At 43.3% G+C, this 21,728-nt stretch overlaps 1 protein-coding gene across 2 annotated transcripts in view; it reads left to right on the top strand.

Annotated features, from left to right (window-relative positions):
- ADAMTS12 (ADAM metallopeptidase with thrombospondin type 1 motif 12) overlaps positions 1-21,728 on the top strand; it is a 584,548-nt gene that overhangs the window by 320,581 nt on the left and 242,239 nt on the right. For both annotated transcript variants that reach the window (XM_044276409.1, XM_044276408.1), the window contains exons 7-10: positions 6,195-6,344; positions 7,732-7,875; positions 9,103-9,247; positions 21,560-21,652. In XM_044276409.1, the coding sequence (XP_044132344.1) occupies positions 6,195-6,344; positions 7,732-7,875; positions 9,103-9,247; positions 21,560-21,652 (532 nt within the window). The remainder of the gene's footprint in view (positions 1-6,194; positions 6,345-7,731; positions 7,876-9,102; positions 9,248-21,559; positions 21,653-21,728) is intronic.

Genomic DNA, 21,728 nt, shown 5'->3' with positions numbered 1-21,728 from the left:
ACCCAGAACCACCGGAGCAGGGAGACCCTCCAACACAAAACATGAGAGAAATTCCTGATAAAAGTCACCCATTCTTAATCTGATATCATGCACCACTTGTGATAAACACTTCTGAGCTAGAGGTGCAGAATCAATAGCAAAAATGGAAATATTTTTCCCTAATGCCCTCGGTGACAACCAGTGCATACAGACGAACTGAGCATCAATCAGCTTCACCCCTGTGCCGCTGTCGATAAACACCTCAATCCCAACAGTTTTTGGTTTAGCTCCACCTCAGCAGTCAGGAGAAATCGGGTACTACCAGGCAAAGACAAATACACATTTTCTGACTCTCCTCTCACCCCTCCAAGAGTCAGATGGGAATTAAACGTACCCTGGTCTGGGGTACTGCGTATCTATCTATCTAGCTATCTGTCACAAACCAGCGGATGTGAACCCACTGTGCCACGTGTCCTACCTCCTCTAAGGGTGTTGTCTAAGTTAACCCCTCGATCTTCACAGTACCCCTGATGGTGGGGATCCCGAGGGGAACACCAGGTTGCTACCTCCTGAGGAGGATAAGCACATGAGGCAGCTCGTCCAGGTGGACCAGGAGGTACCTGAGAAAGGTACCAGAGGTACAAGCGTTGTCAGCAGGCTGAGTCGTTACCAGGAGCAACAGTGCAGGACCGAAGGATGAGGCAGAGGCGAAGTCAGACAGGCAATTAATCAGGGCAGGTGGCACAGGTACAGGTCAGGAAATCTGGGTCGGCAACAGGAGAGTCAAGGCAACCAGGCAGGGATCAAATGGGTAGCAGACTCCAGGAACACAAGGAGGTAATTATAAGTGTTTATTTTTTTTATATATGTACAATAGTTTTACTGGCACATTGGGGGGAAGGCTCTTGTTACTGGCACATTGGGGGGCCTCTTGTTACTGGCACATTGAGGGGGGCTCTTGTTACTAGCACATTGGGGGGGCCTCTTGTTACTGGCACATTGGGGGGGCTCTTGTTACTAGCACATTGGGGGGCCTCTTGTTACTGGCACATTGGGGGGGCTCTTATTACTAGCACATGGGGGGTCTCTTGTTACTAGCACATTGGGGGTCTCCTGTTACTGGCACATTGGGGGGTCTCTTGTTACTGGCACATTGGGGGGATATCTTGTTACTGGCACATGATGGGAACTCTTATTACTAGCACATGATGGGGGTGCTTATTAATGGCACATGATGGGAGGCTCTTATTACTGGCACATGATGGGGGCTCTTACTACTGGCACACGATGGGGGGGGGCTTATTACTGGCACATGATGGGGGCTCTTACTACTGGCACATGATGGGGGCTCTTATTACTGGCACATGATGGGGGCTCTTATTACTGGCACATGATGGGGGGTGCTTATTACTGGCACAGGATGGGGACTCTTATTACTAGCACATGATGGGGGTGCTTATTAATGGCACATGATGGGAGGCTCTTATTACTGGCACATGATGGGGCGGCTCTTATTACTGGCACATGATGGGGGCTCTTATTACTGGCACATGATGGGGGGCTCTTATTACTGGCATATGATTGGGGGGCATCTATGGGGGGACATTTTACTGGCACATGATTGGGGGCATATTTTACTGGCACATGATTGGGGCACTTATTACTGGCACATGATGGGGGCACTTATTACTGGCACATGATGGGGGCTCTTATTACTGGCACATGATGGGGGCTCTTATTACTGGCACATGATGGGGGCTCTTATTACTGGCACATGATGGGGGGTGCTTTTATTACTGGAACATGATGGGGGCTCTTATTACTGGCACATGATGGGGGTGCTTATTACTGGAACATGATGGGGGTTCTTTTATTACTGGCACATGATGGGGGCTCTTATTACTGGCACATGATTGGGGGGCATCTATGGGGGCACATTTAACGGGCACATGATTGGGGGCACTTATTACTGGCACATTATTGGGGGCACTTTTTACTGGCACATTATTGGTGGGCACTATAGGGGCATCTACTGAGACCACAAAGAAGGGGTATTTTATATGGGGAGGCTCTGTACAGTAGCATTTTATACTGGGACACATTATGGTGGGTACTATGGGGAACAGGGGAGAGGAGTACTATGGGGTCATCTACGGGGGGCAATAAGAAGGGGTATTTTATACTTGAAAATTATGGGGGACACTGAGGGCATCTACTGGGGCACTATATATGGGGCATTTTATACTGGTACATTATGAGGGCACTAGGAGGAAGAGGGAGAGGAGCACTATTGGGGCATTTACTGGGGGCACTATATAGGGGTATTTTATACTGGCACATTATGGGGGCACTATGGGGACATTAGCTCACCTGGGGGCATTACAAGGGGGCATTTTTTGCACTGTCACATTATAAGGAGAATTATTTCTACTGGGGGGGGCATTATGGTGGGCTTTATTACTCCCCCATTGTATGACCCCCTAGAGCAGCACCAGCCTCTCCCTGCTCTGCTGTCCCTCTGCCCCTTCTCCAAATCCTTATTATGAAATATTTCTCATTAGGATAAAACACAACATCAGCTCCGCCGAGGCCCGGCCAAAGTGTGGAAGTGGCGTCCGAGATCCCCAAGGACCAAGCCAAGTAACTGTAAGTTTTCATGTGAAATATGTTTATGTTATACACATATAGCATACACTGTGCCCCACAATATACAGTATACCGCTACACTGTGCCCCACAATGTACAGTATACCTCTACACTGTGCCCCACAATGTACAGTATACCTCTACACTGTGCACACAATATACAGTATACATCTACACTGTGCCCCACAATATACAGTATGCCTTTACACTGTGCCACACAATGTACAGTATACCGCTACACTGTGCCACACAATGTACAGTATACCGCTACACTGTGCCACACAATATACAGTATACCGCAACACTGTGCCCCACAATGTACAGTATACCTCTACACTGTGTAGTCTGTTCTATAAGCACCATTGTTTTGTGGCGGCGGACAGAAAATAATCTGGAAGTGCCCCTCCCGAGACCAGGCTCTGGATCCACCACTGGTTGGAATCAGGATAAAGACACATCCTTGGTGGGGGTATAGTAGTCTCTGACATATTAGGCTCCTCTCAGTCTATGTCAGGCAGTAATATATTGTGCTGCTGTGGCCGCTGTGTTCTCCTCCTCCCCTAGCAGTATGGAGAGTCTCTCTTCCTCCTCCATGGAGATGAAGTCTGGGCAGAGATCAGACAGTCTCCTGAAGTGAGTGTCCCTTACAGCTGAGTATTTGGGGTCCCGCAGCAGTAAGTGGGGCTCATCCGCTGATATATTTCTTTTTGCTCTTGTGCATAGTCTTCTAGATTTCAACTTTTGTCAGGCTGGGTTTGGGTGAGTTCTCTCGGGCACCTTCATTCTCCTGGGGCTTCTTGATGCAGCAAGGCTTTGTGATGATAGGAGCTGGGACTATTGCTATGTAGATGGACCCTAAATGATTGTGGCCACTTCTGGACAGCAAGGTGTAGTGGGAATGTTCCCAGTTCTGCTTGGCAGGTGCTGTTTGAAGGTGCCCTGATTTATATCTATCTCATATCTATCTATCTATTCAGTATATTTATTATTTCTGTTATTTTTTATAAAATTAATAAAAATAATGAAGCATTGCATAATAACAATATCACAGTTAATTTGTATTTCTTCATACGTAACCCGACTCAGTCAAGGTGAAGAGTCGATGAGGGTGATCTGTTTCACATCATCCGCTCTTGCTGTCATTCTACTGGTTCAATCTCACCGATCCTGGACTTTCCGTGGTCAATCATGCTGTAAATTTATGCAGATAGAACAAGACAAGTCTGTTGACTAACAAGCAAAGTTAATTAAGGGAATTGCATTTTCTGTGTTTTTACAATACTTTCCCATTTGCTAAATGAGTGAGCCTCGCCGCTCGCCCTGACGAATATCTAATAATTCATCCAGATACAAACATTATCGGACTTACACATAAGATATCAAATAATATAAAGATGGTTGGGGATGCTAAAGACACAAAACAAAAGAGGCTTATTTTAATCAAAGTAGAAAGTGAAGTAAGCGATACAAAATCCACTATATTATGGCAACAGGTCCAATTGCTTAAATGGCGACTACCCGCCAGAGGTCTATTAGCAAATAGCAAATGGGCGCCAAGAGCGATTTCCAGAGCAAGTGTACCTAAGGTAGGTGAAGGCGATTGGACGTGTGCCAATATTGGGTGTGCAGCTGTCATGCACGCAGCTGATCAAACACTCAATAAGACTTAGAATGGCAAATGTACTAGAGAACACTGCAAAAAACACACTTACTGCTCAATTGCCTCTAACTTGCCAAGAGAGCATAATTCCGAGAGCAAAATTTCCGCTGTAGCCCTACACGCCCTAAAATAACTACCAAGCTGACTATCCTATAGGCTCAACGCGTTTCTGCATCCACTAATGATGCCTCATCAGGAGCTGTTGTTTGTAGCAGCATAACAGAGCAAATACATTTGATGTAGGTTCTAGTGGCACACAACCGCTCTCAAACAGGGGCCGCGCCCTGGCACTATGGTGGCGCCCATTTGCTGATAACATCCCCAACCATCTTTATATTATTTGATTACTTACTTGGGGTGCATACCCATTGCTATTTGTTGTTTCAGTGAGTTTCTTAAAAAATAAGATAGGCTGAGGTCGTTTGCCACATATTAGTGGGGGGGAAATCCCCTAACTCTTAATATGACAATCAGAATAAAATCCCTGAATCAATGCTCCAGCTCCAGAAATCTAGGTTCCATGCAATGCAATATTATATTTTTCAAAGATCATTAGAAATATCTCTGTACTGTCCATTCATAAGTGTATAAATGGTGTAAAAATAGGTCTAAAACTTAATTTAATTATATACTCAATATACTTTTTTTGTGATAAAGAGCCTAAATCCCTGACTTCTATTTTTCATAACCATAGAATTCTGCTTTCCTGAGACCACCACAAGGGGGAGCTAACCAGACAGAATTTATACAATTCCCATTAAAATCAATGAAAAAGTACAGGCAACTTCCAAAGGTAGAACCTCCAAGATGTCAGACCTTTAACCCATAAAATAGCTAAAAAATTACCTTTGGACATACGGTATTCAGCAACCAGCAGGGGAGAGTCAGGAGGAGGGGAGTGGTAGTTGTGGCACTGATAGGAGTAGTGGTGTTTCACAGTGGCTGTCCTCAATCCAACTCTCCCTAGAGCTGCACAATGAATCTCGGGTGCACCCTTTCTTTCCTCAGGGCGCACCCTGGACTGGAGCTTTTGCTTGGTGTTGAGTGGGGTGTCCTTGAAGTAAGGCACATGGGTGCAAAGCAGGGGCCAACGAATGGATGGTGGAGTCAATGACCAGGCCCATTTGATTAAAATAGATACTTGCAGTATGTATTGGAGCTATAGGCACAGTTTTTGGGGTGTTTCACACAGTAGGCTTTTTCCCAATAGTTATGTTTAGGCAATGATAATAATGGTGGTAATCCTCCCTTAGCCTCTCTACATACAGGTACCCTTTGCAGTATTTCCAAATAACCACAGGCGTGCAGATCTTAGATCCAGATTGCCAGTCTGTCTCAAAGTGCGGTAGGTGCCTGAAGCAAATATCCCTCTCCACAAGCAGTAAAGTCGTAATGCCATAAACGTGCGGTACTTTACTGTCTTTGTCCTGCACAGCCTTAGTGGTTCTAAACCTTCTGTAAATGTCCATTCCTTTTAGAGCATGTTTAGTGCACTCTAACTTACAGTAGTAGTGAGCAGAGCATGCTCACCACATTCTCCTATAGAAGCTATAATAGATCAAAATGGAAACTTGTCAATCCTTGTGGATTTTATTTTTAGCTTAAGAGAGGTTGTGTATGGATGCAGTGACCTAAAGGATGAAGTGAAGATATACTAATTTGGGTTGAGGGTGGCCATGGGGTGGAATGTAGTGAACACTATTGCTCTAAGGCCACTTTCACACTTAAGTTGTTGTTTTCCGATATTGAGATCCGGCAGTTTTGTAAACCACTGATCAACTGCAGACACTTCATTTACTGACAGGATTTGTAAGAACGGTGGCGGAAACAAAAGAATTCTAATTTTTCTCCCTTATTAAAGTCCTACCTATATAGAAGCAGCAAAAACTGATCATCTGCGTATCTTTCAGGAAGGACATTTGTGCGGGTAGAAACAGTCCCTGTGAAACTCTGGGCTTGTCCCACCTGTCAGGCATGTGTCAGCCATTCAGAAGCTGCAACATCAATGAAGACACTGGGCTTCCCATGGCATTTACCATCGCCCATGAGATTGGACACAGGTAAGAAGACTGTGAAGGTCATTTATCATTTAAGGTTGTTTTTGTGTCCGTTTTAAGTCTTGCTTTGCTTTGTGTGCCTGCTCCAAATTTATGACCCGGTGCACCTTAATAATATACCTGTGTGGTTTACACCTGTATATGTAAAAGTACAACAGAGGGTTGCCTGGCGCAGGTTGCGACTTTTGATGCCATAATAATAATAATAATAAGCCGTAATCCTGGACTTAAACAAAGACCATGGTGAAACGTGGTGAAGATCATGAAATGTCACAAAAATTTTGCAGTTGCCATGACTTGATATGATATGAGATAGATAGGAAATAGATAGATGGACGGACGGACGGACGGACGGACAGATAGGGAGATGGATAGATAGATGGATAGATAGATAGATAGAAATACTGAGATGTTCCTTATATTTTCACACCATAATTTCTGTAACAAATTTAGGGAGAAATAATTCATAGCAAATGATCCGATTTTCCCGGGTTTCTGATTGGTTCTATAATCAGTGTAATAAATGGGTAATTGGGTTGATGTGCTTCAGTTCATTTAGTTATAAATATGTTGGATATTTCAGGACATTAATAAGATAATCTAATAAAATACCCATAGCCGATAATTTCCTATTTAAATCAGCATTACATTTTATTAATATACAGAAAGGTCACCGATCCAGCACAAGATCTGGAATTTTCCTCTATAATATTTTCATTAAAGGGCGACTGTCAGATGTACCTGTGACACCGGCCGACCTGTTACATGGCAGCTGAAGGCATCTGTGTTGGTTCCATGTTCCTATGTGCCCGCATTGCTGAGAAACATGATGTTCTAATATATGAAAATGAGCCTCTCGGATCCTCTGTTACACCTAGAGGCTCTACTCTCTCTGCAACTGCCGAGCCCTCCGCACTTTGACAGGACCAGATGTGATGAAGGTTTCACTGCCTGGTCCGGTCAACCAGTGGAGAAGACCCGGCAGTTGCTAATGTTGTTGACAATGAGCTTCTTTCAGTATAAGGAGCTACAGCGAACAGAGAGGCCTGGAAACTTGTATTTGAGGAACCAGAGAGAAAGAACTGATGGTCCTGGAATGCTCTATGACAGGGCTGGCCAACCTGCGGCTCTCCAGCTGTTGTAAAACTACAACTCCCACAATGCCCTGCTGTAGGCTGATAGCTGTAGGCAGACTGGGCATACTGGGAGTTGTAGTTCTGCAACAGCTGGAGAGCCACAGGTTGGCCATCCCTGCTCTATGACCTTAGTAGCTCCATTTGAAGTTCATCTTCATATACACCACAGAGACAGAGATTTTACATCCCCGCCCCCCATGTGCCAGGTCATTGAGGACTTGGTAAATATAATGTCCACTGTGATTCTCATGCAGCTTTGGAATCCAGCATGACGGACAGGGGAACGACTGTGAATCAACAGGAGGACCTCCATACATAATGTCCCGACAACTGCAATATGACACCTCGCCGTTGACATGGTCTCCCTGCAGCAAGGAATACATCACCCGGTTTTTAGAGTGAGTCACCCGTGTACTATTATCATCTGTCACCAACCCGTATAGTGAAGGTCCTTGGCCTCACTTTTCTTGTATTCTAAATAATATTCTGATATATATATTCTGTATTCTAAATAGTGTTCTAATATAATATCTGGTTTCTGAATATATGAACTTTTTATGATACAGAGCTCCAACTCTCCTGCATAGACATTGATTTAAATATAACATTTTGTATACCCGAAGCCACCACTAGAGGGAGCTCAGGAACTAACTCAATAATAATTAAGTATGCATTCAGCTCCTGAGCTCCCCCTAGTGGAAGCTGCAGGTGGACAGTGTTTTATTTATTTAGTTATATCTATGCAGGGGATTTGGAGCTCTGTAACAGGAAAAAAAAAAGAAATATTACTAAATTAAACAGCATAAAATGTTTGCTCTAGATGCAACAGGATGATAGAAAGTGGAGACTCATTTTTACAGAGGCATAAAAGCTCTATCCTTAGGGTGACTGATGGGGGTCCTCAGGAACTTAACAGTGGTCCCTTTACTGAAGTCCTCTACACAGGGTTTGTCTGCTCCTTGCATCTTTTGCATGTTAATGCAGTTCAGCCTCAGTGACATGATTGGACTAGGTTGCAGTACCAGATACAGCCACTTGGACAAGGTTGGCATTATGACAGTCCTGCAGTGAAGCACTATGGCCCTTCAGTCTCATGATGAGTACACATTTTTGGCTTCCCCTAAAGAAACCCCCTGTAAAATGATGCTCCACCTCGGATTACCATTGGCCCACTGAATATAGACAGATATTGTAAAATCTAGCATCTGTAGAAAATATATTTTTGCTGTGCTAATTTATTCTTCAGTATGTTTGGTGTAGAATATGCTGCCTGGAAACTGTCAGCAAGCATGAATCATATACCTCTTTATACCCCCCTGAGTACCTATCTCATTAACACATTACACAGACTGAGTAAAGGTGCATTTGTTAAACATGCTATGCACAGTATATAATAATGTGCTTTGCTTAATACTGCTCATAATAGAGAAACATAAGAATAAAATCCCTCAACAGCAGTAAGCATCCTTGCTGACTTTTTCCATGCAGAAAAAAAAAGGATACACCTTAAGTTTTCTTGTAATGAATGTCAATCAAAGGCAGAGCTTCAACAGGGGCCTTTTTGTCCATGTGGAAATCCATGTTTGATGACATGGCTGCTGAATGGCTTTCTTCTTGCTCTGCAGTCGAGGATGGGGATCCTGTCTTGATGACTTACCAGCGAAGAAAGACTTTAAGCTTCCGTTGATTGCCCCGGGAGTGCTATATGATGTCAATCACCAGTGCCAGCTACAGTACGGACCCAACGCCACCTACTGTGAATTAGTGGATGTAAGTCTAAAAGCCCCTCTGTACTTTACAGGTACTTTTTCAGCCCCGTAGGGTAACATGGGGGAAGCTTTTTGGTTGCAGCCAGGCCATTCTCTTCTGAAAACTGTCAGTCCCTGCGCTGTGTTTGGGGTTTTCTGAAGCTGAAGGTATCATTCTTCTTGCACAGAAATCCAGCCTTAGCTTTCTTCTCCTTTAGGAAGGAAGGCTAATTTGCATATCTTTTTCCCAGAAACCCAGAGGAACGTTGGTGCTCGAGTCCTCTGTATAAGGAGAAATAGTACCCCCGACCAAGGACTAGCTAAGCCAGTTCTCTCTGCTCTGCACTGTTTAGGGCCAATCTAAATTATAATTCAAGGCCTGTTTAAAAGGTTAAGCACTACCTGATTGGATTGTTACCTAATATCTGGTGGCATCAGATTCTTGGCTTTCTGTTCTTTTTGGAAGGAAAGCTAATTTGCATATCTAGAGTAGGATTGTCTGTCCTATAAGACTCCTCATTTGGGTGAATCTATCTTTTCTACATTGACTAATCAGAAAAAATTTGGCTCAAATTTTGATTCTAACAAATCAATTTGCTTATCTCCAGGGCAGTTATCTTGGTTTTTTTTTGTCCTATCATAGTGCAATTATTATTGGGAGATATTGTTATATATGTAGGAGTTCAGCAATTTCTACCTTCTCACTTACCTCTTTTTTTCTGACTGTAAGGCATTTAGCTGAAGCAAGAGGCAAGTCATATGCTTTGTACATTAGACAAGAGGTCAGACAATCTAATCCATGTTCCTTCGGGGTTAAAAATGGAAGAGATCAGTAGAACTTGCAGGAGCAGAAACTTCTCCAGACTAAAAATCACTGTGGAAAACCATTATAATTGTATACACAGGATGTATCATTGTTATGATCCAATGGGTTATTGCTAATCATCACATGATAAATAGACCCTAGTGGTAAGTAATGGCTCCAAATTTACCTTCAAATGGGATTGCCTTCTGCTGTACCCAAAGGGTGTCGTCTACTGGACCTATCCCCTACCAGTGTTGCATCAGATCCTAAACTGCCCCAGAGGATCCTAATGTTGCGTAATATCCTGGACTGCCCCAGAAGATCCCAGTGTTGCGTAATATACTGGACCGCCCCAGAGGATCCTAGTGTTGAATCAGATTATGGACTGCCTCAGAGCATCCCAGTGTTGTCTTAGATCCTGGACTGCCCTAGAGGATCGTAATGTTGCATCAGATCATGGACTGCCCCAGTAGATCCCAGTCTTGCATCAGATCCTATACCGCCCCCAAAGGATCCTAGTATTGCTTCAGATAATGGACCTCCTCAGAGTATCCCAGTGTTGTCTCAGATCCTGGACTGCTCGAGAGGATCCTAGTGTTGCATCAGATCATGGACTGCCCCAGAGCATCCCAGTGTAGTGTCAGATTATGGACTGCCCCAGAGGGTCCTAGTGTTGCATCAGATCCTGGACCACCCCAGAGAATCAGAGTGTTGAGTCAGTTCATGGACAGCCCCAGAGCATCCCAGTGTTGTCTCAGATCCTGGATCGCCCCAGAGCATCCGAGTGTTGCATCAGGTCCTGGAGTCCCAGAAGATCCTCTTCTACTCTGATTGGCCAACCTGCTCTGTTTAGTGTACACGGCTTTGCAGAATGAAAATATTAAGAAACAGATTTACTTCTCATTTTTAATAATAGCTGAAGCTAGGAGGTTTGTATTTGATCACGGTCCAGTAATGTCCTCATACCACGTTACTTAATCAGATTAGCGGCTTTCCATACTATTAGCACAGCCATTAGCGACACGGCGCCTAGCATTTAATCCCAATAATGGAAACTTATGAAGTACCCATTATATTGGGATAATGATTAACTAAAGAAATAAGTGTTACCGCTGTCTGTTATGGATGTGGTTCCCAGTACCATTCAATCTGGTATCCTTTTTATTTACTTTATTAATATAGATTTCTTGTAAATGGTGAGGAGGTATAGCAAACAAAACACAAATTATCTAATCTACTACACATAAAAATAATGTAATACAGCATGTGTGATAAAAAATATACCAGACAATACAATATTGCCATAAAATGTATCAATTAAAGGGTCTAATGGTCTGGTCAATAGTGCCGTGCCATGACTTCCATATTTCATTGCAGGTATAGATTTCATCAGTCACGTCCCAGCATATAACAGGGGAGGGTTCTCTGACCATGATTGGCTGCCAGGAAAACCTGATTGTGGTTTACAGGTGATGGCGCGTGTCCCTGGCCTTTTAACCTGTGCCATTGATATAAAGCTCCATTTTCTGCAATCTGGCAGAAACAGATTAAGCCTCTGCTGCTGTCAACTAGGGATCATGAACTTATAGTAACCCATACTAATGCTTTATTTTCATGTAAATCTACAAAATTAAAGAAGAAAGCTATAAAATAAAAAAGGACAATATTTTTTCTATAATATACCTGTGATAAAAAAAACAAAGAACTAAAATCTACTTAAAAAAAGGGGTATTAAAAAGCAGCCCCAAAAAGCACCGAAAAAATATTTTGGTAGCCAAAGACATAAAAATTATAATCTGGTCATTTAGGACTGAAATACTTCAGGCATTAGAGGGTTAAAAGAGAAAAACTAAACAAAGTCATAGGGAGCATCTACTATGGGCAACCCTTTTCATGCTACAAAGGTCCCCCGACCATACACTGGCAATCAGCTATAATTAGAGGATGAACCTGGTAGTAAGTGTTCAATTCTCCTGCAGTGCCCCCACAGGGTGATTGACGTATTGCACGATTCAGAATTAAATCAGGCCACATAGAGTATACACAATTTAGCAGCCAATCTAGGGGGTTCATGGGGTCTTTACATTGGGCAGTTCATGACATAAAACTAGTAGAGATGAGCAAATCAATTCTATCAATTCGGAATTTGTCCCAAATCTCTAACGAATCCAAATTTCTTGTGATTTGTTTCTGACATATCACAGATAGATATATATATATATATATATATATATATACACAGTACAGACCAAAAGTTTGGACACACCTTCTCATTCAAAGAGTTTTCCCTTTCGCCCATGACAGCACCCTTGAGAGACCGCCTCCATCCAGGACAGGAAACAGGAACTTTCGTGGAGAGCTCATAAGGAGGAGCATGGCCCCGAGACCACCAGTTCCTGTTTCCTGTCCTAGACAGAGGACGGTTCGTGGAGAGAAGAAAAGAAAAAGCTAGGCTGCAGGGCCCCGGAGGAATTGTGTTAAGAGTGGGGTTACCTGTTCCGGCATAAGTCTCCTCTTGGAGCCGCCGGCCGGAGTCTGGTGCTGCTGCTGGGGTCTGGCTTACGCTCCGCTGGCGATACTCTGCAGTCCCGGGCTCACCGAGAGGTGCGTTCGGCACGCCGGTCCTGCCCGACAGTGCTCAGGCGGGCCGGGGCCTTCTCCTTTGCCGCGCGCAGGGGGAACTAAAAATCTCGCGATGCGGCGAGATCCGGGTCTCGGTAGAGACTTCCGGTTTTTGGAACGCACGCAGCGTGCGTTCCGGAAGTAGGAAGAGCCTTCTCCTACTTAGGCCGCAGAAAGTTTCCAGCAGGACCCGACCGAGGACTTCGGACCCACAGGCGCACGGTCAGCAGCAGCCCAGCCAGCCAGCCTTACAGGAAGCCACATTTCCTTGGATCCGGGGAGTCACTCTCTATCCCACAGCAGTATGGAGGAGGAGAGTGCCTTACGCGCCGATCAACAGGAGGGTCATGAGATCAGACCGGTACTCCTGGTGGGGTAAGGGGGATCATTCCCCACCATTTATTTCATTTTTTTAAGCTAAATCTCCTTTCCCTCTTGTCTCTTCCTGCATTTAGACTACAAAAGAGGGCCCTAGAAAGGCAATTTCAAAGACCAGAGGGAAGGAGTGTGCCATCTGTAAAAAGAAACTGGCCCCCTCTTGGTTGAAAAAGTTATGCCAAAGTTGTATTGAGAAACTAGTGGAGGAGGAGTCCCCATCCCTTTTACACAGTATTAGGGAGATGGTAAAGACGGAGGTCTCGGACTCCCTGAAGGATTTCAAAAAGAGCTTTCCCGCTGTAGCCTCTACCTCCCTGGGAACCAGACCAAGCACGGCTAATAGATCTGACTCAGATCCCTTAGAGGAAAGCGATACGGGAGAAATCCTAGATAGCCCAGATTCGTCCCAGGATGAAGAATCCACGGGCAGGCCACTCTTTTCCCCCGATGATACGGAAGCTTTATTAAAAGCAGTTCGTGCGACTATGAAAGTAGACGAACCCAAAGACCCAAAATCCGTTCAGGATATCATGTTTGGTGATCTCGGGCAGAAAAAATCTAGGGTATTTCCCGTTAACGAGAATATAAAGTTTTTAATACAGAGGGAATGGAAAAGACCCGATAAAAAGTTTTTTGTGCCAAAAAATGTAAAAAGAAAATATCCCTTTGACGAGGCAGACTCAGCAAACTGGGACAGACCCCCTAAATTGGATGCACCTGTTGCAAAAATTTCAAAAAAATCGGCCCTTCCATTCGAGGACTTAGGTTCTCTTAAAGACCCTATGGATAAGCGAGCAGAGGTTTACTTAAAAAAAGTTTGGGAGACCTCAGCTCAAGCATTCAAACCAAATATTGCCACCACATCCACTGCTAGGTCTCTGAAATTATGGCTAGAGGAGTTAGAATCTCACATTCAGAACAAGACCCCGAGAGATCAATTGTTAACCGTTTTCCCCACTCTACTTAAAGCAGTAGACTTTATTTCTGATGCATCAGCCGATGCTTTAAAATTAAATGCTAGATCAGCCGCTCTTTCAAATTCAGCCAGACGAGCTATTTGGCTAAAAGGTTGGTCGGGAGACACGGGATCTAAAAATAAGCTGTGTGCAATTCCTTGTCAGGGCGATTATCTTTTTGGATCCGTCTTAGACGACCTTTTGGATAAAGCCTCGGACAATAAAAAAGGATTCCCTGTCTCCAGACCCCCGAAAAAACTACGTTTTTTTCGCAAAAACAAGAAAGATTTTTTTAGGGGGCAGAGGAAAGACTTCAGAGCTGACAACAAGAATAGGAAAAGCAAGGGGTTTCTCTTCAGTTCCCAATCCTCCTCAACCTCTAAACCATCACAGCAATGACGGTTTCTCTCCTGTGGGGGGCAGACTTTCTCTCTTCCTCTACGCCTGGGAGAAAATCTCCTCAAGTCTCTGGATTTTAGGCGTTATAAAGGAAGGGTTTTGTCTAGAGTTTGTCTCCCGCCCACCGGACAGATTCAAAATCACAAATTTTCTAGGAAACCCGAGGAAAAATCTAGCCTTACAACAAGAGATTGTATCCCTACTTCGGAAGAATGTTCTAATCCCGGTGCCGGAGGCAGAGAAGGGCGAGGGTTTTTACTCCTCCCTTTTTCTGGTCCCCAAACCGGATGGAACATTCAGAACTATTATAAATCTAAAGGATTTAAATCAATTCCTCTCTTACAAAAAATTCAGAATGGAGTCGATCCAATCAGTCATAAAACATCTGTTCAGGGGCTGCTTCATGGCTACGATAGACGTAAGAGATGCGTACTACCACATTCCCATTCGGCTAGACTGTCAAAAATTCCTCAGAGTCGCGGTTTCTATAGGAGGTCACATCCAGCACTTACAATACACAGCCCTTCCCTTTGGGATTTCTCAAGCTCCCAGACTTTTCACGAAAGTCATGGCAGAAGTCATGGCTCATGTAAGGGAAAAAGACATTTTATTAATACCTTACTTAGACGACCTCCTGGTGGTAGCAGAGTCAAGATCCATTCTAGAAGCGCACCTCAAAAAAGTAGTGCAGATCCTAGAAGACCTCGGCTGGCAAATAAACGGAGAAAAATCCCATTTAATTCCTTCCCAAGTTTGCATTTTTTTAGGGATGATGCTGGACTCAAAAAAACTACTCTGTATTCTACCCCAGGACAAGATTCAGAGATTAATACAACAGGTTCAGTCCCTGATATCGGCAGAGAACCCTACTATCAGACAAGCAATGGCGGTCTTGGGCAGAATGACCTCAACTATACCAGCGGTCAGTTGGAGCCATCTTCACTCCAGACCCCTACAGTGGCAAATTCTGAAGGAGTGGCAGGGTTCCCTCCGCCCATTAGATACACCTTTCACACTCACCCCCCAAGTGATCCAGTCCCTTCACTGGTGGCTGAACCCCGTAAACCTGTCCCAGGGGCTCCCTTGGTTCCAACAAGACTTTGTTACCCTTACCACCGACGCAAGTCCTTCCGGGTGGGGGGCCTGTTGCCAAGGGGACTTAAGACAAGGTGTTTGGGAAAGAGAGCAGAGTCTAGACTCCCAAAACATGAGGGAACTGAGGGCGGTCTTTTTCGCCTTAAAAGAGTTCCTTCCTTTACTACAGGGAAAGTCTATAAAAGTTTTTTCAGACAATGCCACAGTGGTCTCCTATCTGAACAAACAAGGAGGAACCAGATCAGAAAATCTGATGCGGTTAACAACGGATATCTTTTCCCTTATAATTCCTTCTGTGCCGTCCCTTATGGCAATACATCTAAAAGGTTCAGAAAACAAAGTGGCAGATTTCTTAAGTCGAAATACACTAGACCAGGGGGAATGGTGTCTGAACCAAAGGGTGTTCGATCAAATAATTCGACTTTGGGGTCGTCCTCATCTGGACTTGTTCGCCACCAGAGAAAACAGAAAGTGTCATCGTTTCTTTTCCCTCAGCACGAGAGATTCACCAACAGGGATAGATGCCTTCTCCCTTCCCTGGCCGAACCAGCTCCTCTACGCCTTTCCTCCGTTAAGGCTTCTTCCAAGATGTTTACAGAAGCTGAGACAGGAAAGAACAACAGTGATCTTAATTGCTCCTTTCTGGCCCAGAAGAACCTGGTTCACCTGGTTGAGGAAGCTATCCTTGACGGACCCTTGGATTCTCCCGGAGTGGCAAGATCTTCTATCCCAAGGACCAGTCAATCATCCGAGTGTGAAGCAGCTACACCTAACAGCATGGCTCTTGAGGGGGAAATCCTAGAAAGTAGAGGACTCTCCAAGAGCGTAGTTTCCACTTTACTATCTTGCAGAAAGGATGTCACCTCCTCTATTTATCTCAGGATTTGGAACACCTTCCAGAAGTTTGCCAAGGATCCAGTGAATCCTTTGAATCCCCCACCTATGTGTAGGATTTTAGATTTTTTGCAAGCTGGACATGAAAAAAATTTGAGGCCAAGTACTCTGAAAGTACAGGTATCCGCTTTGAGTGCGTTCTTTGATTCTTCCATCGCTAGCCACCCGTGGGTCCGAAGATTCTTTAAAGCCATCAGCAGGCTTAGGCCTATACCTGGACCTTCAATTCCCCCCTGGGACCTCAACTTGGTCCTTACTAGCCTCACAGAACCTCCCTTTGAGCCACTTAAACAGTTACCTATAAAGATCTTGTCTTTCAAAATAGCGTTTCTTGTCGCAATTACCTCAGCAAGGAGGGTTGGTGAGATTTCGGCCTTCTCTACCTCGCCTCCGTACACTAACATCTTAGATGATAGGGTTCTCATTAAACCAGACCCTTCCTTCTTACCGAAAGTGGTTTCTATGTTTCATAGAACGCAGGACATTATCCTTCCTTCCCTGTGCCAAGATCCGAGAAATGAAAAAGAGGAAAAACTGCACTGTTTAGATGTAAAAAGATGCCTATCTCATTATCTGGAGGTTACTAGTCAGTGGAGGAAAACCTCAAAACTCTTCATTCAGTTTAGTGGGAAAAATAAGGGCCTCCCAGCCTCTTCTAAAACCCTTTCCAGATGGATCGTAAGAGCCATTAATTTGGCCTATTCTTCAGCTGGAAAGGCGCCCCCGGGGGGCTTTGGTGCTCATTCTACAAGATCAGTCTCCACCACTTGGGCAGAAAGGGCTGACGCTACCCTAGAACAAATTTGTAGAGCAGCCACATGGCAGTCGCCTAGCACCTTCTTCCGTCACTACAGATTGGACCTAGGCAATAGAGAACAGCTAGCCTTCGGTAGGAAAGTCCTCCAGGCGGTAGTCCCACCCTAAGAAATAAAGGGATTTCTATTCTAATCGTCTCTCAAGGGTGCTGTCATGGGCGAAAGGGAAATTTAAGATTACACTTACCGGTAATCACTTTTCCATAAGCCCATGACAGCACCCGGGTTTATTCCCACCCTGATATTCATATAAAAAAAAAAAAAAAAAAAGGAGAAGAGTGTGGTCTAGGACAAGTTCTTGCGATTAACTGGTGGTCTCGGGGCCATGCTCCTCCTTATGAGCTCTCCACGAAAGTTCCTGTTTCCTGTCCTGGATGGAGGCGGTCTCTCAAGGGTGCTGTCATGGGCTTATGGAAAAGTGATTACCGGTAAGTGTAATCTTAAATTTCTTTATTTTCATGACTATGAAAATTGTAGATTCACACTGAAGGCATCAAAACTATGAATTAACACATGTGGAATTATATACATAACAAAAAAGTGTGAAACAACTGAAAATATGTCATATTCTAGGTTCTTCAAAGTAGCCACCTTTTGCTTTGATTACTGCTTTGCACACTCTTGGCATTCTCTTGATGAGCTTCAAGAGGTAGTCACCTGAAATGGTTTTCACTTCACAGGTGTGCCCTGTCAGGTTTAATAAGTGGGATTTCTTGCCTTATAAATGGGGTTGGGACCATCAGTTGCATTGTGGAGAAGTCAGGTGGATACACAGCTGATAGTCCTACTGAATAGACTGTTAGAATTTGTATTATGGCAAGAAAAAAGCAGCTAAGTAAAGAAAAACTAGTGGCCATCATTACTTTAACAAATGAAGGTCAGTCAGTCCGAAAAATTGGGAAAACTTTGAAAGTGTCCCCAAGTGCAGTCACAAAAACCATCAAGCGCTACAAAGAAACTGGCTCACATGCAGACCGCCCCAGGAAAGGAAGACCAAGAGTCACCTCTGCTGCGGAGAATAAGTTAATCCGAGTCACCAGCCTCAGAAATGGCAGGTTAACAGCAGCTCAGATTAGAGACCAGGTCAATGCCACACAGAGTTCTAGCAGCAGACACATCTCTAGAACAACTGTTAAGAGGAGACTGTGTGAATCAGGCCTTCATGGTAGAATATCTGCTAGGAAACCACTGCTAAGGACAGGCAACAAGCAGAAGAGACTTGTTTGGGCTAAAGAACACAAGGAATGGACATTAGACCAGTGGAAATCTGTGCTTTGGTCTGATGAGTCCAAATTTGAGATCTTTGGTTCCAACCACCGTGTCTTTGTGCGACGCAGAAAAGGTGAACTGATGGACTCTACATGCCTGGTTCCCACCGTGAAGCATGGAGGAGGAGGTGTGATGGTTAGTGATGAGCGGCAGGTGCCATATTCGATTTCGACTAAATTCGCGAATATTCAATAGAATATTTGTTTTATATTCGTTGAAATCGAATATTCGTCATTATTCTAGTTATCGCTATTAATATGCGATTTACATAATCGCGTATTGCGATTTTAACTTAAAGGCTACTCTCCTATTGAAATAGCAATGCGATTAATTCAAGTTATAATAATCGAATTGCGATTTCAACTTAACACTGCTATATTCCATATTCGTTAATTCTAGCCTAATATGGAATATAGCAGTGCCAAGTTGAAATCGCCATGCGATTACTTCGAGTTATATTAATCGCATTGCGATTTCAACTTGGACCTGGTTTACTATGGTTGGCTTGGTAGAATTAGCGAATATGACGAATGTATTCGTCATATTCCACAAAACGAATATAACGAATGTATTCGTCATATTCCACAAAACGAAGATAACGAAGTATTCTGCATCTTCGTTTTAGCTACCTATTCATCAACTTCGCTAATTCAAGAAATCATATAGGAAAGTTTACTATAGAGACAGCTAAGTTTAATTCGCTATGCGATTATATTACTTAGCTTTTTTTTTTAATAAATAGAATAATTATAATACCTGATAATTATTATAATTATTCTATTTATAAAAAAAAAGCAGTAATATAATCGCATAGCGAATTAAACTTAGCTGTCTCTATAGTAAACTTTCCTATATGATTTCTTGAATTAGCGAAGTTGATGAATAGGTAGCTAAAACGAAGATGCAGAATACTTCGTTATCTTCGTTTTGTGGAATATGACGAATACATTCGTTATATTCGTTTTGTGGAATATGACGAATACATTCGTCATATTCGCTAATTCTACCAAGCCAACCATAGTAAACCAGGTCCAAGTTGAAATCGCAATGCGATTAATATAACTCGAAGTAATCGCATGGCGATTTCAACTTGGCACTGCTATATTCCATATTAGGCTAGAATTAACGAATATGGAATATAGCAGTGTTAAGTTGAAATCGCAATTCGATTATTATAACTTGAAATAATCGAATTGCGATTTCAACGTAATTCTCAAATCCGACAGTACATTCTAGTATATGGAGACGTTCCCATGGTGATGGGGACGCTCCATGAGCACGGAAGTTGGCAGAAGCGGCAACGGGCACTGACTGGAGCAGCAAGGAAGCCAGGAATCCAAAGGACAGGTAAGAACAACTTTAGGGAAGTGGGAAAGAAAAAAATATAACAATAAAAAAATAAAATAAATGAATATTCGAAATATCGAATTTATAGCACTATATTAGAAATATTCGCAAATTAGCGAAGTGCCGATATTCGCAAAAAAATTTTGAATATTCGCGCTCAACACTAGTGATGGTGTGGGGGTGCTTTTCTAGTGACACTGTTGGGGATTTATTCAAAATTGAAGGCATACTGAACCAGCATGGCTACCACAGCATCTTGCAGCGGCATGCTATTCCATCCGGTTTACGTTTAGTTGGACCATCATTTATTTTTCAACAGGACAATGACCCCAAACACCTCCAGGCTGTGTAAGGGCTATTTGACCATGAAGGAGAGTGATGGGGTGCTGCGCCAGATGACCTGGCCTCCACAGTCACCGGACCTGAACCCAATCGAGATGGTTTGGGGTGAGCTGGACCGCAGAGTGAAGGCAAAAGGGCCAACAAGTGCTAAGCATCTCTGGGAACTCCTTCAAAACTGTTGGAAGACCATTTCAGGAGACTACCTCTTGAAGCTCATCAAGAGAATGCCAAGAGTGTGCAAAGCAGTAATCAAAGCAAAAGGTGGCTACTTTGAAGAACCTAGAATATGACATATTTTCAGTTGTTTCCCACTTTTTTGTTATGTATATAATTCCACATGTGTTAATTCATAGTTTTGATGCCTTCAGTGTGAATCTACAATTTTCATAGTCATGAAAATAAAGAAAACTCTTTGAATGAGAAGGTGTGTCCAAACTTCTGGTCTGTACTGTATACATATATTGAGAGAGACATTTCTTCTTTCAAAAGGGTGAGAGTACCGAGTTTCTCACAACAAATTGCCCTGGTTAGCTGAATGGCTTTGGGGATGCTCTTCCTCATTAGGGAGACCACCTACTATGCAAGAGTAGTTTTGTAGTACAGTTAGCACTGCTCTGCATTTCTGGGAAACATATATGCAAATTATATGCATATTTCATATCTTAAATCTGCTGGCATCAGATAGGATTAGTGCTAAACTGCATACATCTGGGTTTCTGGGAATTATATTCAAATCGGCTTTCCTTCCAGAAAGAAAAACACTAAGCCTATTTGATTATAGCAGATGTAAAAAATGTTTATTTGCATATATATTTCATAGAAATGCAGAGCAGCGTTGGCTGGACTACAATACTTCTTATGCATAGTAGATGGTCTCCCGAATAAGAAAGAGCACCCCCAAGGCCACTCAGCTAACCAAGGTAATTTTCTCTACAGATATTGAGTACTCTTGTCCTGTTGGGACAAGGAGCACTGTCTTGCATCTCTTATTTCCACTGGAGTTTTATGTGTGTGGGTTGCTCTCTGCTCTCTCTTTCTTCTCTCTCTTTCTGGTGTTTTAGGACCTCTAATTTTCTCTGGCCTTTAAGAAAAAATCTGAGTCGTTGGAGACCTTAGGGTGTTATATTCCAATTTTCAGGGCAATTTAAGCATATTTGATTCAGGAAGACTTGATTCAGCCCCTAATCAAATTTTTCAAAAGAATTCAGCAAATTTCAAGAAATTTTCTCATCTCTGCAAGCTGCCAACATTTTTCCAAGTCCTATACAATATGTACATTGGTTGGACACATAAGTTCATGAGATATACATAGATGAATTAATATATGCTAGTTACAGGGTGCATGTTACGCTAAGGGTTAACTGTTAAGGGGCAAGATACTTATGATTCGCCTCCATATCTCTTCATTGCAGAACGTCTGCCAGACTTTATGGTGTTCAGTAAAGGATTTGTGCAGATCCAAACTTGATGCTACAGCAGATGGGACCAGATGTGGTGAGAAAAAGGTATTTATAATTATGCACCTATGGCACACATCTAAACAAGGCTAGCCTCTATGGCTTCTTCCGTGTTTTTCTCTTT

This window comes from Bufo gargarizans, chromosome 1 (genome assembly GCF_014858855.1).
Source record: "Bufo gargarizans isolate SCDJY-AF-19 chromosome 1, ASM1485885v1, whole genome shotgun sequence".
Lineage (NCBI taxonomy): Eukaryota > Metazoa > Chordata > Amphibia > Anura > Bufonidae > Bufo > Bufo gargarizans.
This window is presented reverse-complemented; position numbering and strand designations above follow the sequence as displayed.